We start from the raw sequence: 23,587 nt of genomic DNA, 5'->3' as shown, positions 1-23,587 counted from the left end.
CATCCTTTCCATGGATGAAGGTATCATTGTCAGACTTGGGCAGGCAAGGTGGGAGGGAAGAGCTCTGCTAACAGATTGGTTTCTTCACGGCACGTAGCAGACCTCTCAGAAGATGTTTCCGTGAAGGTGACAGTGGGGGTCAGCCACAGTATAACCTACAGGAACTGCTGCCTGGGCAAATGGAAATCATAAGCACCGAGCAGTGTATTTCACAAGTAGGATGGCTTTAGGTCAAAACCACTAGATGTTCCCATCCCAGTCTGGCTGGCCCAGTTCTTGACGGAGGTAACATAAGACATCACCCTTCAAAAGAAAGGGCCATGTGCTTATTTCTTAATCATGTTTTGAGGCTCATCACTTCAGATTGTTGGGAAAAGCACTTTGGGAATGGAGTTTTACAGGTGAAAACGCCTTTGGTCTGTGCACACAGCACTTCATTTTCTAGAAAGTAAGCAAATGGTTGCGTGAAAGAAAAACAGAGAAAAATGGATGAGAAACAAATCCATTCTTAGATCACAGCCCTAGGATTAAATGTCACTATTGCAACTCTGCTTTCTGCCTATTTACTGTCATAAAATCTTACAGTTGGAATATTTCTCAGTATGTAATTCATTCATCTTTTGAAAATAATAGCACTTATGCCAGGTACTTGTAGCAATAGGTCTGCTCCCTTCCAAATGGCAAGCTGCTTACCTGTGTTAGAGCTTGCCTGTGTTTAAAGAACTTACTGTACATTAAAACATACTGCATAGTGCTATTGCTGCCACTTACCAGATAAGCAAGTCATAAGATGAACAGTCTACCTCAAATAACTGAAAAGCAAAGTGGTTCTGATATGGAAACTGCAAACCAGATGACGCTTGGATTAGAGGTATCCACGTAGATTACTGAGGTCTAATAAATCATGTCACTTTTTCTCCTCAAATAAAATAAAAGAATGCAGTTTTTATTAGAAAATAAACTGTTTATCAAGAATGCTTTAAAGGGGACATTTATTACTAATAAACTGCTTTGAAAGAGCTGAACTGCTCATTGGCAGAAGAGGCAGAGACTTCCTTCTGTGTGAAAAATGCTCCATCTCATTGCTTGCAGGGTCAGGAAGCACTTCCATCAGCACTACCAAAGGGTGGGCGATAGGTTCACCCACATCTTTCTTCAAGCAAGAACATTCCTCAAACAAGAAATGACTCATGGAAATACAACTCTGGTTTTATTTTGGGAGCGATCCTAGATCTCAGCATATGCCCTTGGAATATTGCTCAGAAGCCATTCCAGAGTCAGAAAATGGTAGCAAAAGCCAGGAAAGCATCTGCTAGGCAAACTCTTGATAGTGTCAGCTAGCCTGCTGCTTAAGGAGGATGTGGTTTCCTCTTCAGTTCTTGAAACTTGTGGGTTGTCGTGCTCCACACTGCTTCTCATATTAACTCCGTTAAGTTGCTGTGTACCAAATATTATGGCTGTTGCTGTTGAACATGTCAAAAAAACATGTCCATCCTACAGCAGCCTACACAAGACAAGAATATGAAGCTTCTCTCTTAACAAATCATCTCTTATCTGAAGTGTTTAATTCACACTTTAGCCCCCTCCTTCCCAAATTCAGACTTGCTTTAGAGACTAACTCATCCATCCCTAACTGGTAATAGCATGGAAGGTGTGTCTGCCAGCTACCTGAGTCTGGGTCAGAAATGGCTGCATACAAGTCTAAGCTACATGCATCTCTTAGCTATTAAAAGATGTATTTTGAAAACACACAGGAAGAAGGCAAAGGTGGAGAGCAGTGCACTTCATTTAGGGCTTGTTGCATGGCCGTGACCTGCAGAACACAAACAAGTGGCTGTTATGAGCTCATTCCATTCCTTTAATATAAAAAAGAAAATTGTAGGAATTAACCACTGGGCAAGTTCAAAGTGTTAAACATTTATCATTCTGACCTTGTCTGTGAAATCTATTTTGTGATTAGTCCATAGGATGTACCTCATTACTTGATCATAAACTGAGATTTCTGTTCCCATACTGCAAAAACAAGAATCCTCTATTATTCTCACCAGGCAGAATATGTCTCATGATTAAAATGTGGATGATGATTGTCAGAAAAATCAAACTTCTTGCACTTAAGATACATTTACTATTCAGGAAAATGAAATGGTGCTTAAGAACTGCTCTCAAGAGTCTGCGATAAAAATCAATGTAGCTCATGTATTGTCTAGGTTATATGTAAACTGGGCATTTCTTAGAAGTTATGGTAACATGTTTTCCTCTACCCAGATATCCATGCTAGTGATATACTATTGTGTTTTGTTTTTTTTTTCCTATTCCATTGAACTTCTAAATACAGTTTGCTGTGCAATATTGTTTTTCAGGAGATGACCCATTCATGGCCTCCACCACTGTCAGCTATTCACACACCAGGGAAGGCAGAGCAAAGCAAGTTCCCCTTTCCCAACAAGGTAAGAGATGTAAGAGACACAGTCTGCACCTTGAAATATGACTTCATGAGCTCTGGTTAAGTATGTGAGGGCTCTGGACTGAGGCTGATGCAGTGCTGATAACCTTGGCCACATGTGTGTCAGTATCCTCTGGCTTTTCCCTGCTTACAGCCTCTGAATTAGTACATGGTCTTGTTGCATATTTTCTATCAGTAGCACTGACTCTCACATGTTGGTCACAGCTTCCTCACCATAGGGAAAAAATACAGGCATCCCTGGTGGGGTATCCAGATATGGTGACTTTTGTGGGCACTTGCTGAGGCTCCCTACCTGTACTTCAGAGCACACACAGCTGCAGTAAGTCAAGAAGCTCCTGCTTATCCCCTTGCTCCCACTTCACTTGGCTTCAATGAAGCCATCAAGGGCTGATACAGACTTTGCTGATTCACTGACCTATATATCTGGGGGCTGATGAGCGAGCAGACATGTCGCCACCAACTTGGCTTTGAGAATAGAATCGCTCCAGAGGCAGAGTCCAGTGCAGTGATGCCCAGAGGACCCACAGAAACATTTGCCAGTGAAGTATTGGCTGGTTCAAGTCCAGGAGCAGGGGATCACAGTGTCCTTGTCCCAAAGAACCAGTGCCTCTGGTTCTGTTGATGGCCCTTTGAAACCAGCTCCATCCACTACTGTATGTGTATCACAGGAAACATATAGTGTAGCACAGCGAAGCTTATGGGGAAACCACACTGTTTGTACTTGGTAAATCAGGAGGGAAGGAGGTCAGCTTTCCTATGCAAATGCCAATAAAAATTTCTCATGGTATCATCATATACAGTTTATATGCCACAAGCATTTGTCATGAAGTATTCAAGCTTGAAAGATAATACTGATGCTGTTTATAGCCTTTTTACTGTTAAAGCAACTTCCTTTGGTAACTGTAAGTCCATTCTTCAGAATTTAGTGAATAGAATGATTATAACCACAAAGCCAAGAAAACATCAGGGTTTGCCTACAGTAAAACAGCTTTGCCATGGATGACAGTGTCATGAATTTGAAGTACCAGGGGTGTTAACCAAAACATCTCTGGCATGTTATAAAAGAAAAAAAGGAGGAAATAACTCACTGTCTTTGCTCAATGAAGACAGACAGTTGGCTGAAGGTGGTAGGCGGACTACAGGCTTCTTAAGTTAAGTCCATCAGGAGATCACAGAATCACACAGAATCACAGAATTGTAGGGGTTGGAAGGGACCTCTAGAGATCATCGAGTCCAACCCCCCTGCCAAAGCAGGCTCCCTACACCACGTTGCACAGGTAGGCGTCCAGGCGGGTCTTGAATATCTCCAGAGAAGGAGACTCCACCACCTCCCTGAGCAGCCTGTTCCAGTGCTCCGTCACCCTCACCGTAAAGAAGTTCTTGCGCACATTCGTGCGGAACTTCCTATGCTGAAGTTTCAGCCCATTTCCCCTAGTCCTGTCCCCACGCACTACTGAAAGGAGACCAGCCTCGCCACTATGACTCCCACACCTCAGGTATTTATAAACCTGGATCAAGTCCCCTATCAGCCTTCTTTTCTCAAAGCTAAACAGACCCAGTTCCCTAAGTCTCTCCTCATAGGGGAGATGCTCCAGGCCCTTCACCATCTTTGTGGCCCTCCGCTGGACACTTTCCAAGAGATCCCTGTCTTTTTTGTACTGGGGAGCCCAGAACTGGACACAGATGGATCAGTGACTTATCAGCCAGTAAAATGTTCAGATGTGAATGACAAAACCAAAGTGGTGTGTGCAGCTCAGCAGTTTCTGCCACAGTTATTACCATGCAAGGTGTTTGTGTAGCATGTGTGCAGATGCATATGGTCAAGCTATGCCCCTATCAGCATATGTATGTGACCATCATGAATGCACTTTCTCACTACTAAATGTATTGTGATATATATAGGAGTAGTAGAACCATGGACTATAGGGCTAAGATATGTGAATAATGGCTGATATTGACTTTCTCATCTTCTCTCTGCCTGTTCATCCATCTCTATGGGAAATAATCTGATAGCTTGAACTGCAGAGCTGTTTCAGAATCTACCATTCATTTTTAAAATGCCTTTTCTAGTTGGTTGCCTTTTCTCCTACCAAAGTAGAATTCCCATTTTATTTAAGCATAGGATCGACAAGATTTTGTCTAATGGTATACGCACATACTTCAGGTAATATAATGACACCAACACTCTGTTCTGTCCTTGGTGGCCTACATACTCACAAAATAGAGTGCTTTACATAAGATAGAGAAGAAATACCTAGAAGTACATTTTCCTCTTGGAAAAACCCTGCATTGCTGGCCATAAAATGTGATAAATTTAGACACTGTCTCTTCTTAATATTTTTAAATAATTAAAATGTATTTCTTTCACCTCCTCTGGACCTAAACGATTGCAGGCTCAAGACGTTATCTGCTTTTCAGGCTTCAAAATGCAAATAATGGTTTCCTGTTTTGTCAGTCATGTTTTCAAAATATTCATAAGCTAAGAACTGCTTCTCACATAGTGAAAAATCTTTCTTGGATCTCATAGGAGAGAACTCCATAACTCCAAGGAAGCTTCCATACAGATAAGCTACATAGCTGCTCCAAGATGAAAACTAAGAAATAAACTATGCCCACACACTACACTATGTGAATAGAACATTACTCAGAAAGATAGTCCTGTCAGTCAAGCAGTGGTCAAGGACAGCTAAGAGGCGAAAAGGCTAAATTCGGGTCATTGTCTCCTTCTCTCCATCTCTCCTTCTCCATGAAGTGAATGATAATGTGAATTCATTTCCAGCCTTTATAGAAGTGTTGAGACATCAGATCATTTGCAAAGCACCTTCCAGACTTACTCCGTAGGAGTAGATAGGCTACAATCCTTTGATAGAAAATATTGCCAGATATAAAGATTCTCACAATCTTAAGAATGAGAAAGAGAATCTTGTAAGACCCCTACCTTTCTGCAAGGATACAAATCATTCTTACTTTTCTGTCTATAAGAAATGAGTGCCAGTATCATTAGTCTCTGTATCTACCAAATTACTTTTCACCTGTGACTCAAGTAATCAGTGATCTGACAGCTTGAAACTTGAAATTTATTAATTAGGCTATTAAAGTTGCAAAGGCCACAGGAACTATAGCTGGACTCACTTTGAAATCTGTCTAGAAAGAAAAACTAATAACTGAGTTTTGTATATCACAAATACAACAGTATTGCATTTTTGAAACCGTGCATGTGGATATGCCCAGCCATATAACTCTACGTGCTCTGTGGATGGGAGGGTGTATGTGCATATGCTATACGTGTATATAAAATCAGACATCACTAATGCTGGAGGTCTGCATTAATCCACAGGAATGGAAGGAAAACCAGTGTCAAGTTTGAAGTGTTGGCTACTGCCCAGTAGGTTTTCCAGTACAGCGCTGCTGAGTGAGCGCATGTAGGGAACTGTTCTTTATATAATAGAGAGCATAAAGTTGCATTTCGTTGCTAACTTTGAATTTTCTTTCTCTGTGGAATTAATTTGTGTTCTTGAATTTAGTAGGAAGGAGAAATGATTGTTTCTTTATTCCTTGTTTTTCAAAGCTTAAGGATAATTGAATCAATGTGTGAGTTGACAGCCTGCATGTACTTTCCTCTCTCCTATCTCTGTCACACTTTGTTATGAACAAATGGCTAGACATTATTTGATTGTAATTTTATTAAATACATCTTAATAAATAAACTTTAAATGAATAATTAAATTTGGTAAATAAGAGCTCACTTGATGCTTGTGTGAATGAGCTTTCATGTTCAGACATTAATTCTCTACTCCAGCGTGAAGGAAAAAATGCTGTTAATTCTGCTGCTACCTTTGCTCTCTTTTTTCATTTTTACTGTGATTTCATGTCTTCAAAGTTTGATCAGGTGTTTGATTTCTGTTTATGTGTGCATGATATTATAGGATCAGCCATCATTTTGTTACTTGAGAATTAATTTATCCACCCAGGGAAAATTGCTATCTTGTCACAAAACTATGGATTGATTATTCTCAGAAGCTAAATTATAATAATAATGTTGTCTTTTCAGTGCCCAACTCATTTACTTTTTCCTTTCTTGTTGATTTTAACAAGAGAAGTAAATGCATTAGAAAAAAAAAAAAAAAAGAAAGAAAGAAAAAAAAAAATCCAGAAGTGAGGACTTCACCTCTTCTTTTTAAGTTACACAAAGATTTTTTTTTCCTACCTTGGTAAGAAACTCCACTTCACAGCAGTATTTTTATTAGCCTTTTTATTTAGAATAACTGGCTGAAAATGAAGACATTTCTTTTAAAGAATCAGTTAAAAGAAGTGAAAATGTTATAACTCCCATGTTTTGCAAATGTGAAATTTGAGGCACAGCACAGTCAGTGGCAAAGGAAAAATACCATGCTAGGCAGTTAAAACGTGAGGGTTCTTTCTGAAGCTGATGAAAATGTAAAAGAGTGAACATTTTCCTTGCTCAACAGTTTTGAATAATCTCACAAACTCAGGATATCCCCATCAAAGAATTCTCTTCCCCAAAACAGAAAACAATTTCCCCACCTATAGTTATAAAAATTCATTGCTCTAGAACTGTACTCCAAGAGCCTACTTCTACTGGCAGCCTGATTGACTACCAGAATAACGCTTAAATTCAACTGTATGTATCATTACAGTCCAAAGTTGGGAATTTCAAATAATTGAAAAAATTATTGTTAGCATATGAAACCTGCTACAGATATTTTTCTACTGTAGATGAAGATAGGAACTCCAAATACTTGTCCCAGAATTTGATTTCTCCCGTCTCAGGTACATACAGTGTCATTGAACTGCAGATGTGTGTCATGCCATAGAATTTGTACATATTAAAGCCATGTAGTCCAGAGTCTTCACTCCAAAGCAAATAGTGCAGCTGGAGGGGATTTGACCAGCCAGGCATCGGAGACCTCAGATTCCTCTGTTCAGCCAACCTCTATTTGGAGGTGCCAAACACTTGGGCAGTAAGCTGCAGCCCGTAAGCTATGTTTCTACAGAATCCATCAGTAAAATCCTAGCTTGACCAAGTCCTCTAATTCTCTGGGCACTTTCAGTGCCTTTTCTCAGATCTCTACCAGGGAGTTTTCAATGGGAGGTACCTATGTGAGGCCTAGTGAACAAGTGAAAAGATGGCACAGACAGAAGTTGGATAAAGAGTGAAAAAGAGATATATTTTAAGCATGCAGTCCTGGTTTTGAGTTTGGATTTATTTATTTTTTTCCTAAAATTTAAGAACTTCAGACCCTTAGGTCTAAAGTCTGCATTCCAAGCTGTAGCAAACCTATAGATTTCTCAAGTGCTTTGCTTCTTCAGAGTGTAGCAGAGACATACAGATACCTGCTTTTGCCTAACAGATAATCAAGAGCCTCCTGTTTCTGGCTGTGTCTGGACCATTGCTCAGCTGCTGTGGATCACAGATCTTGTTGAGGGTTCCATTCCTCACCAAGAATAAATGATGCAGATGCCTCTCAAAATAGTATTTGCTGTTGTAATTGCAGCATGCACATGAGGTCATTTTCAAACAGCCTATTCTCTATTAGAGGCAGTAAGAGGAGCAGCTTACAAAAACATAAAATAATAAATAGTAACATGCTCGTAACACCGACACAAGGCTAGGGCCCCAAGCTTTTCATATGTAAGAGTTGCCTCTCATGGTAGAGAACTATTTAAAACAAAGCAAATTTAAACAACTGACTCAAACGTTTTAATGTAAGGCCGTTCACCAGCACCGCATTCTCAAAAAGTATTCAAAGAACTTAGCAGAGCACCCAATATATCTACTGAAATAAAAATACAATATCATGAAAATTGTGTTCGTCAGCATGGACCAGACTGAGAGACACCAGATATAGTTAGTTGAAGACCAGGTGTTTGCTTCATAGAATTTTTATGTCATCCTCATATACCATTACCCACAAAACTGTTCTTATTTTTTTCTTTTTCAGATTCAGATGAATAAATAGATTTCTTTGCTTCTACTCCTTGTATTATTCTTTTTACCTCAATTTAAACATATTTTCATTGCAGATTCTATTACTATTTCCATTGCACCTATATGTTTCTTTCACATTTTTATGAATGTAAACAAATTCTGTGATTAAAATATTTGAACATTTGCATGTGAAGAAGAAACAGTCTAATTTATTGCACCATACTCATAAATACTAGAGTTGTGATTCAAGATTGACCTTGGAATCTCAGGGACCCAGAACTAAAGTGTGTATTTCCATTCTCCAGTGCTGTCAATATCAGCATGTAAGAAGCAAAGATAAGCTGTGCTACTACTTCAGGAATCCAATGGCCCATGAAACAGTATTGGTCTTCCCTCTGTCTTCTCATCTAAACTTGTAGAAAATAATAGACGAGATTGGGTTGATCAATAAATGAACAGCAAGTAGAAGACTGGTAATAGCTGTGCAAGGAATTGTGTCATTAGAGGATTGTTGTGAAATAAGTTTTCAAGCCTTCTGATTAAAGCATTTTCAAAACAATATTGGATTTATTCTTGTAATTGAAAATGACTTTTAAACAGAATGATCAATTAACAGTGCTGTTTGTATGGTTAAGGTAATGTTCAAGCAAGTATTGCAGCTAAAGGTTGCCATAAAAATAATACACAGTACCTTTTTTTCTGTTATTATTGCAGGAGTCACAACAGGGATCTACAGGACACAGCAATACAAGTAAGTACTAGTTCACTTATGGTTGCACTGGTGGAGAGAATGGCAGTAACTGTGAAAACCAAGGGACTAAAAAGAAAACATTAGTAGACTGGCACAGTGCAGAGTTTCAGCACACAGTACTCATTTTAGCCAAATGTCAGGAACTGAATTCAAGAACAACTACTGAAACACCAAATCTTTGGTGGACTGGGAATTAAAAAAAAAAAAAAAAAAAGGATTCACGGATTCACTCTTATATTATCATAGAATCATTAAGGTTGGAAAAGACCACTAAGATCATCTAGTCCAATCGTCAGCCCATCACCATCATGGCCACTAACCCGTGGCTATTTCATTATGATGATGGGAAAGACTGAAATAGCAAAAAAATAACTTTTCTAAAATACCAGAGAAGAGCTGATCCAGTTACTTGGGAAAGGGCACTGCCAAATCCAGACTGCAGAGAAAATGATCACTTATCTTTTACAGGCAATGGTATATTTTGTGACTATTGCACTGTGAAAAGATACAGAAATCCTGCCAATGCGATTCCAAATAATACCTCAAAGACCATATGGCCGTAGGTCTTTTCTAGCTAGAAAAACAAAAACAACAAACAAACAACTTAGCAGCTGGATTGAAAGGAAAGATTGAATTGTTCCATGAAACAAAGTATTAATCCTCTCCCCTGACACCTCTGACTGTTGTTAATGTTGTCTTGCATATTAAAAATACATGATCCTACCCTGCTCTCAACGTAAAATCATCTCAACCAGAAGAACTATTTTGTTAGTTTCTTGACCTGACAGCCAGTATAGAGCCCTGTTTGCAAATTACAAGGCTCTGACTGAAGATGAAAAATGCCCTGAGCTTGTAGGTAGGGCTTTGAAAGTGTCTGGTCACCCACTGCGTGAGGGAGAATACATCCAGCAAGACAAGCCTGGGAGACGTAGGCTATTAAAACCGTGCAGCTCTTTGCCAGGAAAAGGTCGGCAGGCAGAAGTTGATGTTGTGAAGAAACATGCAGTGGTGTCACTTAATTGCCAGCATCAGTTTGATATTGCTGTGAGGACCGGCAATAAGGAAATAATAAAAGGCAAAGGGGATGAGGTTCTGTCAGAAAATAATGAATACAGTAATGAGAGAAGGAAGCACAAAGAGGCCGTAATGGAGAGGGCTATGCAAACATGCAAAGAGTCGTGAGCATGACAAACACACAAACTGAGCTGTGGGCTTCACCATGACACTGGAGGCCACAGTGTTTGGATAGCTTTGATCATAGTTCCATTTCATTTATTTCCTTCTTGCAACACGTTAATAAAATAAATTGTTCTGCAGATCTAATGAAACCTGCTCTCCTGTGGATTAAGAAAGTAGTTCTGCTTCTTTACATCTTTTCTCTGCTTATTTCACCCCACTTTAGTTCCAGTTCCCCCATCAGCATCCCACACATTGGTACCTCCAGTTTCTTATCTCCTTATTCATCCTGCTCAGTAAAATCAGGGTATATCTGCCACTGGGTTGGAACTACACTTGGTCCTGGTTGGCTGGATGGATGGTGGCAAGCACGCCAAAGAATGGCTGAGCCCATGCAGAAACACTTTCTGCATTGGTACTGAATGTTAGGGTTGCTGTCTGACACCGACTCACAACTCCTAACATTTTGGAGGAATCTGACTACCTTTGAGATATGTATCCATCAGGATTCCTGTTGGTATGAAAATAAGTCACAAAATAAAGCACCGTTAGGTAGCGTAAGAGACAGACCTTATCAGTCCTGTACAACAAACCCAAAGGAAATCCAAGTAAAAAAGATTTGGATGTGAGGCAATGCTAGCAAATGGCTCCATATCAGAAAGAAATCTAATGTTCTATATACTGCATTATCCAAAGGCACATCCTCATGGTCTCAGTTAGCTGATATTTCCCACTGCATCATGTCTTCCATGGAGTGGCTCTTGAGTCTCTCATTTGCAATGTTTTTACTTCTACTGCTAACATTGTCTTTCTCATTTGCATTTCTCTCATCCTTCCCCCACAAGAAAATCAAAGCATTTTAAAACCCTTAATGGATGCAGTTATTCTGCTCTGTTAAAATAAGTATTATTTATCCCTGTTACCCAGAGAGGATAATTTACAATGGTTAGTTTGAGTGATTCACCTGAATTCCTTCCACTATTCAGCAGGGAAATTCTACAAAATTCCACTTGAAATTTATTTTGAAATGGGGGAAAACTGGATGTATCCCATCTGGTTGTATTTAAAAGAATTAAGAAATGAGTTGTGTGAGCCTGTTTCATCCTGATTTTCTTTTCTTAAATGTTAGGAACAGGCTGCCCAGGGAGGCGGGGGGGGTGTTTAAGAACCGTGTAGATGTGACACTGAGGGACATGGTTAGTGGGCATGGTGGTCATGGGTTGATGGTTTGGATATATGAACTTAGTGGTGTTTTCCAACCTTATTGATTCTATGATTCTGTGATAAGATGTAGTAGAAATTCAGTGATAAGATGTAGTAGAAGTTAGCAAAGAATTCTCTGGTCTGTAGCTAAGGATGTGAGGGCTGATGGTTTTCACAATGTGCTTCTGGAAGCATGCACATACGTACTTCAGCATGTGGACGCATGTGCATTTCCACACTCAATTCAGAAAACATATACAGGGCATAGCACCTGAAGTGAAGTGTGCTAACAACAGCCCTGTAAAAGAGGTGAGGTAGGTAGCATATCCTTTGTTAATTCCCACCGGACTAAGAAAAGCTGAAGACCCCACAAATTTGCCCATTAAAAGGAACCAGAGTCAGAGTGGATTTAGTGGATTTAGTTCAGCAAATGCTCAGTGGTGCTCACACTGTGGTACTTGCATGTATTTGTCAGGTTACATGAAAAATGGAGATACAGTTCTTGGTCTAGCCAAGAGCAAGTGTGGGAAAAAAAAAAAAAAAAAAAAAAGGAAAAAAAAAAAAAAAGTTGCTCTGACAGATAAAATTCCCTTTTACGTATGCTTTTCCAGTAGCTTATCAGTACCATATCTATGACATTCAGCTATGCTTAGTCTATACACATTTCTCATATTTCTATTATTCAGTCAAGTGTGAACAAAGTTGGTATGAACTGATAAAGCATTAATGACCAGATTTTCTGCTCCGATAGGCTGGAGTGATGCATTTCTAGCATCCTCAAAAGCTTCATCCTTCCCCTCCGCGAAGAAGTATGTAAAGTGACAATTAGCATTAAAGCAGCTGCAAATGCTTACTGTAGGATAATTCATTAATATCCAGTTTGGCTAAATCACAGAGATTCCCTTTTCACTCAGTCCTCACAGTACTTGTGCTGTTTTCCTCTCCATATTAACACACATTGCTGAAAGTAGAACTTAAGTGAACTCTGCTTGCAAAGCACTAAGGAATCCATATGCCGCCTCACACTTAAACAAACCAGTGTGTTCATGGTAAGAATTCATCATTTATTAAAAAAATCTAAGTTACAAATAGACAATCTTTGAATACATGCCAACTGTTACTGTTGGTTTCTTGTTCCAAATTACCATAACACAGATGAGCTCCAAGCTCCAGGCTGACAAACGTACACTGTAGCAACAGCTTTCTAGCCAGGAGGTTCATCAACTGGATATGCTTTCTGAAGTCTGTTAAAAGTGGAAAGTGACCTAGAGATTATGAACTGGATGTATTCCATTCTGCTTGACTGCCTAGCCTACATCTATGTTTTAGGTGCCTTAAGCTAGACGTCCCCAGAGAGACAGTGGTGTTTCCAAAGACAATCAGATCTCTCCACAGCCTTTTCACTAAAGTTTAAGGTACAAAAAAAGGTACAGACAAACTCTTCCACGTGGGAGGATGAGATGCAAGCATCACAGCAAGGTGTTTGCACTACCCAGAATTTCCTTTAATTAGATCCTTACTTCCAGAAGGTCGCCATCTAGATCAAGTGCTTTAGATGATTTCTGCACAGTAGTGGAAGGACATTGGTGGCAAAACTCTGCCTCTTCTTAAAGCAACAGTGAGTTTTCAAGAGGCACCCCTTATAGCCATCGCTGACACTCTAATGCTATACAAAATCTGAGGGTGAAGACTTCGGCAGCAATGAGTGGATGATACATAGTGCTCACGTGCATAGAATGCACTGGGGGCTTGTCTATGACACACTCAAGCCAGTGACAAGGGAGCACTGGAACAGCCTGATGAAAACAAGCACTTCTCACATTTTTTTCAGAAGACACAGGTGGATTTTGGATTAATAAAGCTCGTTAAAAGGTAGCAGAGGAAAACACATGCATTAGTAATCCAGTCACACTCAAGCTCTGCACCTCTTTGCCTGCTAGGACACATAAACCTATACATAGACAACACACAAGGGAGGCAGCAGCTGCAGTTACGAGGTCTAGAATTCAAGGTCAAGGTGATTCAAGTGGATCAGTCTACCCTGGTCACTCAAGTTAGACCTAAAGAAAAATCTTACACTGAGGTGTAACTCCCTCCGGTTTCTCAGATAGATGAGTGTAGCAAAGTAAAAACCACCTTTTTAAGGCGGATGAAAGAGGGAAAAGGTCTTGGCTTGACCTACCAGAACAGTATTACCCTATCAGCTAGCAGCTTTCCTGGTGTCTGAGTTCCTGGACCCAGGAAGGTGATCGTCACAAGCTGTGTGAGTCATAAGGAAACGTAAAGAAGAGGGTGCTCTTAAGCCTCTGCTACTTCTCAGGTATTCAAGTACCTGATTCCTACTCAGGTTGGGTGTGTAAGCCAAGTTATCCCCTTCTTGCACAAAACAGCACCACTCATTTGTAGACACATGTTCCAGTCACTGCCTTTGCAGCTCCTTCTAGTGCTGTTCTACTTAGTATGAAATACTCACAGTTCCTGTAGCAGTGCAAGCATATGCATGTTGGCTGGAATGTACTATCAGTAGCAGAGCTGTAGGGCACTGGAGAAAACCTCTCCATGGTTCCAGGCTCTTCTGTCCCTAGTAAAACTTGAGTTGTTTGAGTCGTTCTGTCCTCTAAGCAGCTTCTCCTTTAGAGTTTCTTTACCTAATATTGCCAGAGTACACGTGCCAGTGGAAAGAAAAGTCATGCAGGAGTAGACTCCCAGCTTGTAAATACTCCAGCAGTGCCCCGGCATTATGATTGCCACAACAGCATTCTCTGCTTGTGGTGAGAGCAGTTGGTGTTAGCAATGAGTAAAACTTTGACATGTCGTATCTGAACAGTTTCCATATTTACCCAATTCTGATGTCATTTTCTTCTTCTCTTTTAAAGGAAAAAGTGATGTAGAGCCAAAGAGTCCAGAGAAAGGCGCAACCCATACATCGTAAGTCACTTCTGCCTTTATGATCAAAAAAAGCATCTATGTTTTATCAGATTGGTTAGGCAATATTGAATTTGTCCATTTGTTTTCATTAAGATAAAGCTCTTTCACTGATGTTGTTCTTAGAAGGGCTTTTTAGATAATGACTAAACATTAATTATTCCTAGAACTTTTGCATGCTGGCAAGTCAGAGATCTTCACAAGTGAAATGGCTCCCTATCATGCTGAGTAGATATGAAATGATTTCTGTGGGTGTGAGAGGCTGCCCTTTATAACCTGACTTCAGCATTACCTTAATGCTACAGGAGTTTGTCACACTTGCAAAAAAACGTCATGTCACATATGCCTTTGATGTACTGATGTAATTTTAAAAGACTGCAGTCTGCAGCTTCACCTCTGAATTACTTGAAATCCAATTACAGTTATCTCTGGTCTCTCACGATTTTGTTGATGTTTTTGAATTAACAAAAGAAGTTGAGAAATAGATAGGAACAGGCACTTGTAATATATCAGTGTTCACCTTCACTCTGGTGCAACAATAGAAGCTTTTACCATTTTTAACTCCAGTATACAAAGAACAAAATTGTTTTGCCAACATAAACCAGTCTATGAAACAGATGGGCTGCAAGTTAAAAAATATATATAAATAACAACAGTCTTCCAAACTGAGCTAGATAAGTGAATTCCCCTAATATTTACCATGCAGAAGCAGTATGAATTTCCACTAAGCCATTCACCTTTTTAATACCATTTGTGGGAGTCAAGTTCCTGTAAGTCAGTCATGTGAATTTTAGAGTGCATCTTGTCCGTAATTTATGTCTCCTGATTCTCGTTATTTAAATTCAGAGCGTTACATCATGTAAATCTCACAAGGTGTCACCATTTGTCACATGGTCAAAAGTAGTCACAGAAGGAGGTACAATAACAGTGATTTATTGTGGGATGTTTTCATTTCTGCTGCAAATACACATTAAAAACCTACTGGAAATGAATCTAGAAAAAGATTTGACATGGTGTAAGAAATGGCTTGTCCTGTGGATTGTGTTGTGGAATGTAATTACAGCCTGTGAGCTTATTTAGCCAAACTTATTAAATGAATTAAGCATTAGCAGCCTTATGCCTTCTGATAGTATGATTGCTGGGAATGGTTAATAGAATGATTCCAATAATTATCATTTTTAAAAACAGTATTGCAATAAAGACCGAAAGAAGAAGGGTTTTAATGCCATCTGGAGGTATTTTGGAGAAATGAACGCATTTATTTTGCTGATATTTAGCAATACGTAAACCATAAGCCACCCTCCACAGTGGTTTTGCTAGTCTGGCGGTATTTTATTTATGATGAATGTTCTTAACCTTCCTTTCTTATTTATCAACTTGAAACCCCCTAGCAACTCTGGGCCCAGAATAGAGTTGCATGGAATCATAGACTCACAGACTAGTTTGGGTTGGAAGGGACCTCAAAGACCACCCAGCCCCCAGCCCCCACTGTGGGCAGGGTTGCCCCCCACCAGCTCAGGCTGCCCAGGGCACCATCTGACCTGGCCTTGAGCACCTCCAGGGATGGGCACCACAGCTTGTCTGGTCAGCTGTGCCTGTGATCAGGTTTAAGAGATGTGCTCTGGTATCTGTCTTGGTTTCAGCTTGACTGCCCACTGTGCCACACGGAGTGCCAGTTTAAATACAGCAGACTTCAAAATCTGCTTGAGTGTGAGAAGTTCCTTGCCTAGTAAGACATACTAGTGTGAGCTTCTGTAATCATCTGCTTGTCTACTGCATGCAGAGTACTTAGAACGCTTATCTTTGCATTGTTGCTAAGGCTAGGGCCACCTCACAGTAGATACTGGTTCCAAAGCATCAATGACATTCATGACCTCAGTGCACACAGCTGTGCACAAGATGCACACTGAGAGGCCATACTCTGTCTTTCTGTCACATGGCCATGCCCTGAATCCTGGAGAAGGGATGTTGAGGAGGAGCCACAGTGAGAGGTGGCACCTTCAGTGCTGGCTGGGAGAAACTGCGGGAAGCCAGAAGGAATGCTCTGTAGATTCATTTCACCATGAATCATTGTTTCCTGTGAAAATGAAACAAACAGCAGGCAAATAAATAAATAAATAAATAAAAATTTTAAAAAAAGAAAAAAGAAGAAGAAGCAAAAACACAAAGCAAGGCATGTTGGCCCAGATAAAAATAACAGAAAAGATCGGGAGGAGCAAATTAATGTTTCTTTCTTGCAAATGTCTTTTTTATTTCCCTCAGGCATGTTACAAGCCACACACTCAAACCAAGCTTATATGACTCAGTGGCAGTTAATTCATCCTTGGTGTAGATTTACCGCCACCATCCAAAGATTATTTATGCCGCTTCAGAAGACAGGTTGATTGCCCTCCTGAATCAGGCAGTGAGGTGCTTGTGAACCAAGCATTTACATCAGGTCTCCCCTGAAGGATTCCTCCTACCTGGCCCACTGGGCTCCTGGGGCTCAAAACCAGGTGTTGATCTGTAGCAAAAGGGATGAAGGTGCTGCTTGTGTCCTCTGAGGGCATGGAAATCTGGGGCACAGATGTGTGCTGTGCTGCTTAGAGGAGTCTGGGTACAAGAAACGCATCATTTCAAACAGCATAATATGTAGCTTTTTTGCAGGTATGCATTAACTCTCTAGATGGACTCTGGTGGGACCTGGCTCTCCACAGATAACAATATTGTACATTACAAAACCAGTATACTTTGGATGATTCACATTAGTTGATGCAACAACCTAATTAGGTAGATAAATAAGAGCAGACATCACAATGCTAGAGATAACTGAGATTAATGTAAGAGAGTGAGAATTATGCAAAACCGTGGAGGAAGAGCAGAAGCTGGGCAGTCTTTGTTCCTTTTGCACAGTGCTGCTATAGCCCTCATTGCATCAGCATACACAGAAATCATCTGAACTGGCACTACACGATGGCAATAAAAGGCACAAACAATACAAAGGTGTTAAGCTGTCTTGAGTCTTTTCCAGCTGATTCATGTTCCATGTAATGGAATGCTTTTAAAGCCATAAGAGTTCTGGATTTGAAGGGTTTTTTGTTGTACTCAGTATGTACAGCTCTCTGTGGGTCATCTGATTACAACTTCCCAGCACATTTCTAAAAGTATAGAACTGTTCAGAAGTATCCAGCAGTTTTGTTAAAAACACCTAATTTTTATGAAAATACTCCCCTCTACCCCAGCCTTACCAGTTGTAGGATGGAAGAGAATGTTAAAGAGGAGAGGAATGGAGACCTAGTGCTCTTTTTGGGGTTTTTTGGGGGATCTTTTCACTAAACCTTAGAATGCTGTACTTGAAACTCTTAGTTGTACAAAATATCAATGCGAGGAAAAATTATTCCAACAAGTACCTGTGTTTCAGAGGGTCCAGTGGTGCCACTGCAAGTCTCCACTGCACTGGAAGTCTGAGATCACCCACCTTCCCACACACAAACTGCAACAACAACCCAAAAATGGCACAAATACACAAAGCACCCAAAAAAACTCCTGCTGTTGGGATGACTTTTGAAGTACTGCCTGTTGTAATGCTCTTAGTACCTTTGTGTTTATAAATGATCTCCAATTCAGACTACCCAAGGTTAATCATGCCTGACTGTGATTCACTGCTATGCATTTACCTCAACATTTCTAGTATACTTAATGATATCAGCGCTAGCAATGAGATACCTTGCTGCTGTCTCTGCTGTCTCTTTATTTTCCCTCCCACAATTGTTTTCATGCCGAGCTGCTCCAGATTTTTCCCTCCCTTTTTACAAGAGAATTAACCAAGATTGAGGGAGGCTTTTATAATTTATGGCAGTTATGCAAGTTTTGTCCTTTCTAATACACTCTGAAAATCACAGAGATCCCAATATGTGTGTTCCCTTGTTTGCCTTTGCCAGGCAGAAATAGATGTTGGCACCAGTCTCTAGCAACACTTAGAGAATAGTTTGCTCAGGGGAGCTTCATTAACTGTACTAACTTCAGCTGTTTCCAAGCTGCCTATTTGCAGAGATTAGTGCTACAGTCCCTTGCCCATCCTGTTGCTAACATCATTCTCATCACCCTGATTCCCCCGGGGGAAGAAAATAGGAAACAGGTAATTGGAGCAATGTCACTCTTGTTCTTCTTTGGTGCAACCTACATCTGTATTGGCACAGAATCATAGAATCATAAAATAGTTTAGATTGGAAGGGATTTCAAAGCCCACCCAGACTCAACCCCTGCCATGGGTAGGGCTGCCCCAACAGCTCAGGCTGCCCAGGGCCCCATCCAACCTGGCCTTGAGCACCTCCAGGGATGAACCATCCACAGCTTCTTTGGACAAGCTGTTCCATCAGCATCAACATCACCTATTCATTTCTTGCCTTTTCTTCCTCTCTTGAGTCTTACTCCTTATATCTACAGTGACTCACAGATATCACAGCCAAAAACTCCCTCTAGTTCCTCATTTTGCAGATGGGGAAATGTAGGCAGGGGAATTACAAGCCACTTCCAGGCAGCAGAGTATCGTTCTCAAATACAGGAGATCAGGCTAAGTGCTACCAATGCACCATTGTGCACTGAATCCCTGAGGAGCTTTTCCTTCCACATCTGGCTGCTGTCTGATCATGAGCCAAAGCCTTAAGTCTCTCAAGCATCCACTGAGCACCAGAGTTGGAAGAGGAGTTCTAATCCCACCTCACTTCACCAAAACACCTGGTGCAAGTTATTTAAAGTTAGCCTTGGCTTTCCCCCATCTAAAATAATAATTAGGCTGCCATGAAGACCAGCTCATTAATACTTGTACAAAGTGTTGAAAAATGCAGGGTTCTATAAGAAATGGCTACGGATTACTCACCCAGAACACTAAAGGAAATGAGGGATAGGCTAAGTTTTTAAAGACAGACTCGAGCAGTAAGTGGTGGATGTCCTAAGCAGTGCAGCAGTGGGAAGGGGCTGGGTGCAGGGGGATTGCACTGTCCCTCCCAAGCACCTACAGACCTAGCAGGCTTTGGCAGCCAGTGCCCCGACACCATTGCACCATCCTCCCCCAGAGTTTCAGCCACAGTATTTTGAAGCAGTCGCCACCCAGCTTTAATTAGGATCTTGCTTTCATCTCAGGGCACCTGATGGTGGAATGGTGGTGAATGGGGGGCAAAGCTGGAAAGATCAGTTCAGTGACACATCTTAGACATCCTTCTGTTTGCTTGACATAAGGACTGTAATGGAACAGTAGAATCAGAAAATAGTTGAAGGTCACGAAGAACAGTGGAAAGAATGAAAACCATGCAACTGTGGATGGTGGCACCAAAAAAAAGTTACCCACACTTTTCTGGGATATAATCCATGTTTAGTTTCCAGATAAGATAGCAGGGTAGCTTTTCAAACAGCAATCTACAGCTCTGGGAGTTTGGGGCATTTTCAGGAGCAAGGACATCTGCAGTAGGCACTGGTCTGTGATTTGGTGATTTTACTTCCAGTAAAACTATGGGCCATGGTGAGAGTATCAGCCTGGTGGTGAGCCACAGCTGGGTCTCCTCCACTAAAAACACAACTTCCAAGGCGTGATAGGGAATTAAGAAGAGAACTGTTATTTTTTAAGATGTCTTGCTTCTGAAGGCACCAGTTACACACTGTGTCATCAACAGCTTTTGTGATATTTCTGAGACATCTTGTAGTCCATACTAAAAGAAAAAAAAAAAAAAAAAAAAAGAAACACCTTACGATAATGAATGAAAGCAGTGTTCTTTACAGCGATGGAGGTCTTGAAAACTGTAGAAATGAAAGTCTGGTGTTTATCCATGAGCCAAGTAGCTGGCAGAAGAAGAAGGGTGGCTTCATCGCACTATCCCACCTGTTTACTTGAATCGGGGCTTGGGGAGCTAACTCCTAACACTGCCAGGCTGTCAGTGCTCAGCCAGTCCAGCAGGAGCAGCTACAATCTTAAAAAGCACTACTCAGCTCTCAAATTCCCATAAAAAAGTTCTTTTTTCCGCTCTCTCCTCTGAAGCATTGCCTTCAAAACGTGTACAGGCTATTTCTCTGTGTATTAAAAATAAAGACCATTAAAAAATACAACTCCCCTGTAACTTTCTGTACCAAGAGGCAGACAGTTTCATCCGTGAGATGCATCAACCAGCTGTTCTGTCACAGTACTGATGTGTTAGGAACTGTCAGTTCCTATCCTTCCCTTAGCATAAATCTTTGGATTTGTGGTATATGATGCTGCTGACAGTCTACAGAAAAATACTGTAAGTTGATACCAACAAATCTATTTTCTTCAAATCCTATAAAGACATTTTCTTGGAAGACATTTTCCCACATGGGTCTTGACTGAATCTGTCTTTGAGGTTTAGCTAAGTTAACGAGGAAGAGTGAGTTAGTGGTTTGGGTGATTTCTCTGCCACATAAAAGTTGTAGATGAGTGGCCGTCAAAGATGATAAAATCTTCAAAACACATAAATTGTATTAAAATAAACTTAAAGAATTGTATCTATTAAAGAAGATGAGATCTTTATTATTTTCTGGCTTTATAAAGAAAATGTTTGGAAGCCCAGTCTGACCATAATTGCAGCTGTGGTTACCCTAGGATAAAGTTTAGCTTCCACTGTGTCTCAGTCATCCAAGAAAGGCCTTATCTGAGATGTCAATAGGGACAGGAATAGGTGAAGTCTAAATAACAGCATCTCTGAGGTCTAGGGAAGTTTGTGATTGACTTTCAAAGGAAGAGATAGGGCTTTCACTGTCCTGTTTTTCAGTGTTAGACTTATCTTTTAACAGATATAACCAATGACCAGAAATAACCACTCCTATTGCTGCAGGACTCAGTACAGTGTTTTATTTACTAAGTCCCCTTGATCCAGGCCCCTCTTGTTTAGCACTTTCCCCTGCACTCTCTGCCTATACTGTACACACTGGAGAGAATACCCACAGCTGTTGCTCTCCTTTTGATGCCACCCCAGACTCAAAGGGAATGGCAGAAGATACCCTCGCTTCAAATAAGAAGCACTCAGCACCTTCTGTCCAGTTGGAAAACTTGCTACAATGCTGGCCATTATTTCTAATTTTGTACCAGGTGACAAATGTTTCACTAACACTTGTGTTCATTTACATCACTTAGAATAAAACCGACCAATTTAGCCCACTGAAATATAGTTAAGATTGAGGAAATGTTTTCCCGTGTTGCACCAAAAGCATATTATGTTTCTCCTAGGCACTGTTTTCCTTGGACTTTGTCATTTGTAAGAGACTAATTGGGAATTTTGAATGCGGTATTCGCTCCAAGCGTGGTGGTTAAGGAGAGGTTGCCAGGAAAATCAGATGCAAATACCTGGGAGGAACTTGATTTCATCAGACATGCCATCAGAAGCCATCTACTTGCTGTGTATTTTTTCACTGAAGTAAAAGGATAAACTGGAGCTGGGTGTAGGGCACATTGTAGTTGCATGGTTCACGTTGCTGGTTTTGCTGGGTTAAAGGTCCCAGTTGCTGTTCTGAAAATCCCACACCTAGGAGAGAGTCTCTGCTGCTGGTGCGAGGGCAGGGAGGGGGGAATGGAACACCACACAGTGTGTCCAAAAGGAGAGAAATGCCATCAGGAACTCTCACATAGCCTGATTTTGTGGGGCTTTGTGCCATCAGTCGCAGGGTGAGGGGTGATGCGGTGCTGGGCTGAGTCCGTGGCTGGTACAAGGAGAGGTGCAGAGGTAGGGAGACGGAGGAGGAGGGACAGGCAGGGAGAAAGGGAGATAGAGGGTCCTGGCCCCCTGCCAAGGCAAATAACCAACATTTTGCAAAAGAGAAATCCTAAGACTGAGGTCATAGTATGGAAAAAGTCTGTTTCACAGACTCTTTAGCCTGAACGCAAGCCAAGTTTTTTTGTAGTTTTTTTTTTTTTTTTTTTTCAATATATTTTTTTTAATGCAGGCATCCTATTAACATTTGAACACTAAAGCTCGTCCAGGAATGGAAAGATTTTGGAATTTGCTGTGCCTTAGTTTTCTACTTTGTTGGTACACATATATACTTTCAATTACAAGAAAGCAAGGCTTTGAATGGGAAGCTGTCTCATTTTACTTTTAAATTATTTCACCACTATGAAGATCAAATTAAGGGTATGTAAAGAAGTGCCTTTTTCTTCCAGAGACTAACAAACTATATATATATGTATATATATATAATAATTCAAGCTTGGTGGACAACTTTTTATCTTCCATGAGAAATACAAAAAGATACTGAAACCAGGAATAGCGATGGATTTTCCTCTGTGGAAAAGTTCTACTGTTCAGCCATTTGTACCTATGATTTTTTTAAGTCTTTGTAGTAGCAAACTGACAACTTCATGACAGTTTGTGTTTTTTGTACCTAACTAAACAAATTACTGAAGCTCTTCTGCCTTAGTCTCTGGGTTTGCATTAAATGCCAGAGCGTGAATATTTTTTAACTGTGGAAAAATAGAACTCCTTGGATCTGTTAGGATGTTATTGCAAGCAAGTTTTGTGGTCTTTGATTTGCTAAGCTACAACTGGAGTCTGCCTTCCTCAGGGTAAGAATATTTCCACATTATCATTTCACCTGTGGCATTATATCTTTGTGTGTATCTTGGCTTTGTGCAGCCTGCTCTTTGTTTAGTATGCAGACAAGCTACATCTCCCCAGAGAGATGTGGAATATATTTATTGGCAATTTAGAATTGATGATAGATTTGACAAGCAAGCAGGGTGATGCACTGATGCTATCAAAGCTGGAGATGAATCGGGACAAAGGTTTGGATGAGGCGTATTGTTCTGGGATTCAAAAGGGTTTTACTTACAGATCATTCCAAAATCAAGGCAACTGTACCGCTGACTTACAAAGGAGAGAGCTTTTCTGAGTTTTTATGAGGAAAAAACATGGCTTGATTGGCCCACAGACCTTTTATGGCAGAATTACAGCTGACATTTCTGCATGCTGATGTTTATTAGTTTTGTAAGCTATTTTGTCAGGATTCATTTTTTGCTGTTTCCCTCTTTCACGTTATAAACTGTAAGCAGTTGTAGGTAGAGAGGAGGAATCTCTTGACATTTTTCCTCAGAGAGACGTTCCAAGAGGTGTGTGTGTAATAAATGAAAACAGAAGTG

General features: G+C 40.5%; 1 protein-coding gene across 4 annotated transcripts in view; it reads left to right on the top strand.

Annotated features, from left to right (window-relative positions):
- The window catches only part of AFF3 (ALF transcription elongation factor 3), a 330,573-nt gene that overhangs the window by 189,882 nt on the left and 117,104 nt on the right, over positions 1 to 23,587 (top strand). For all 4 annotated transcript variants that reach the window (XM_072336759.1, XM_072336749.1, XM_072336732.1 and 1 more), the window contains 3 exons: positions 2,361 to 2,447; positions 9,129 to 9,165; positions 14,421 to 14,472. In XM_072336759.1, the coding sequence (XP_072192860.1) occupies positions 2,361 to 2,447; positions 9,129 to 9,165; positions 14,421 to 14,472 (176 nt within the window). The remainder of the gene's footprint in view (positions 1 to 2,360; positions 2,448 to 9,128; positions 9,166 to 14,420; positions 14,473 to 23,587) is intronic.

Source organism: Excalfactoria chinensis, chromosome 1, assembly GCF_039878825.1.
Source record: "Excalfactoria chinensis isolate bCotChi1 chromosome 1, bCotChi1.hap2, whole genome shotgun sequence".
Classification (NCBI taxonomy): domain Eukaryota; kingdom Metazoa; phylum Chordata; class Aves; order Galliformes; family Phasianidae; genus Excalfactoria; species Excalfactoria chinensis.
This window is presented reverse-complemented; position numbering and strand designations above follow the sequence as displayed.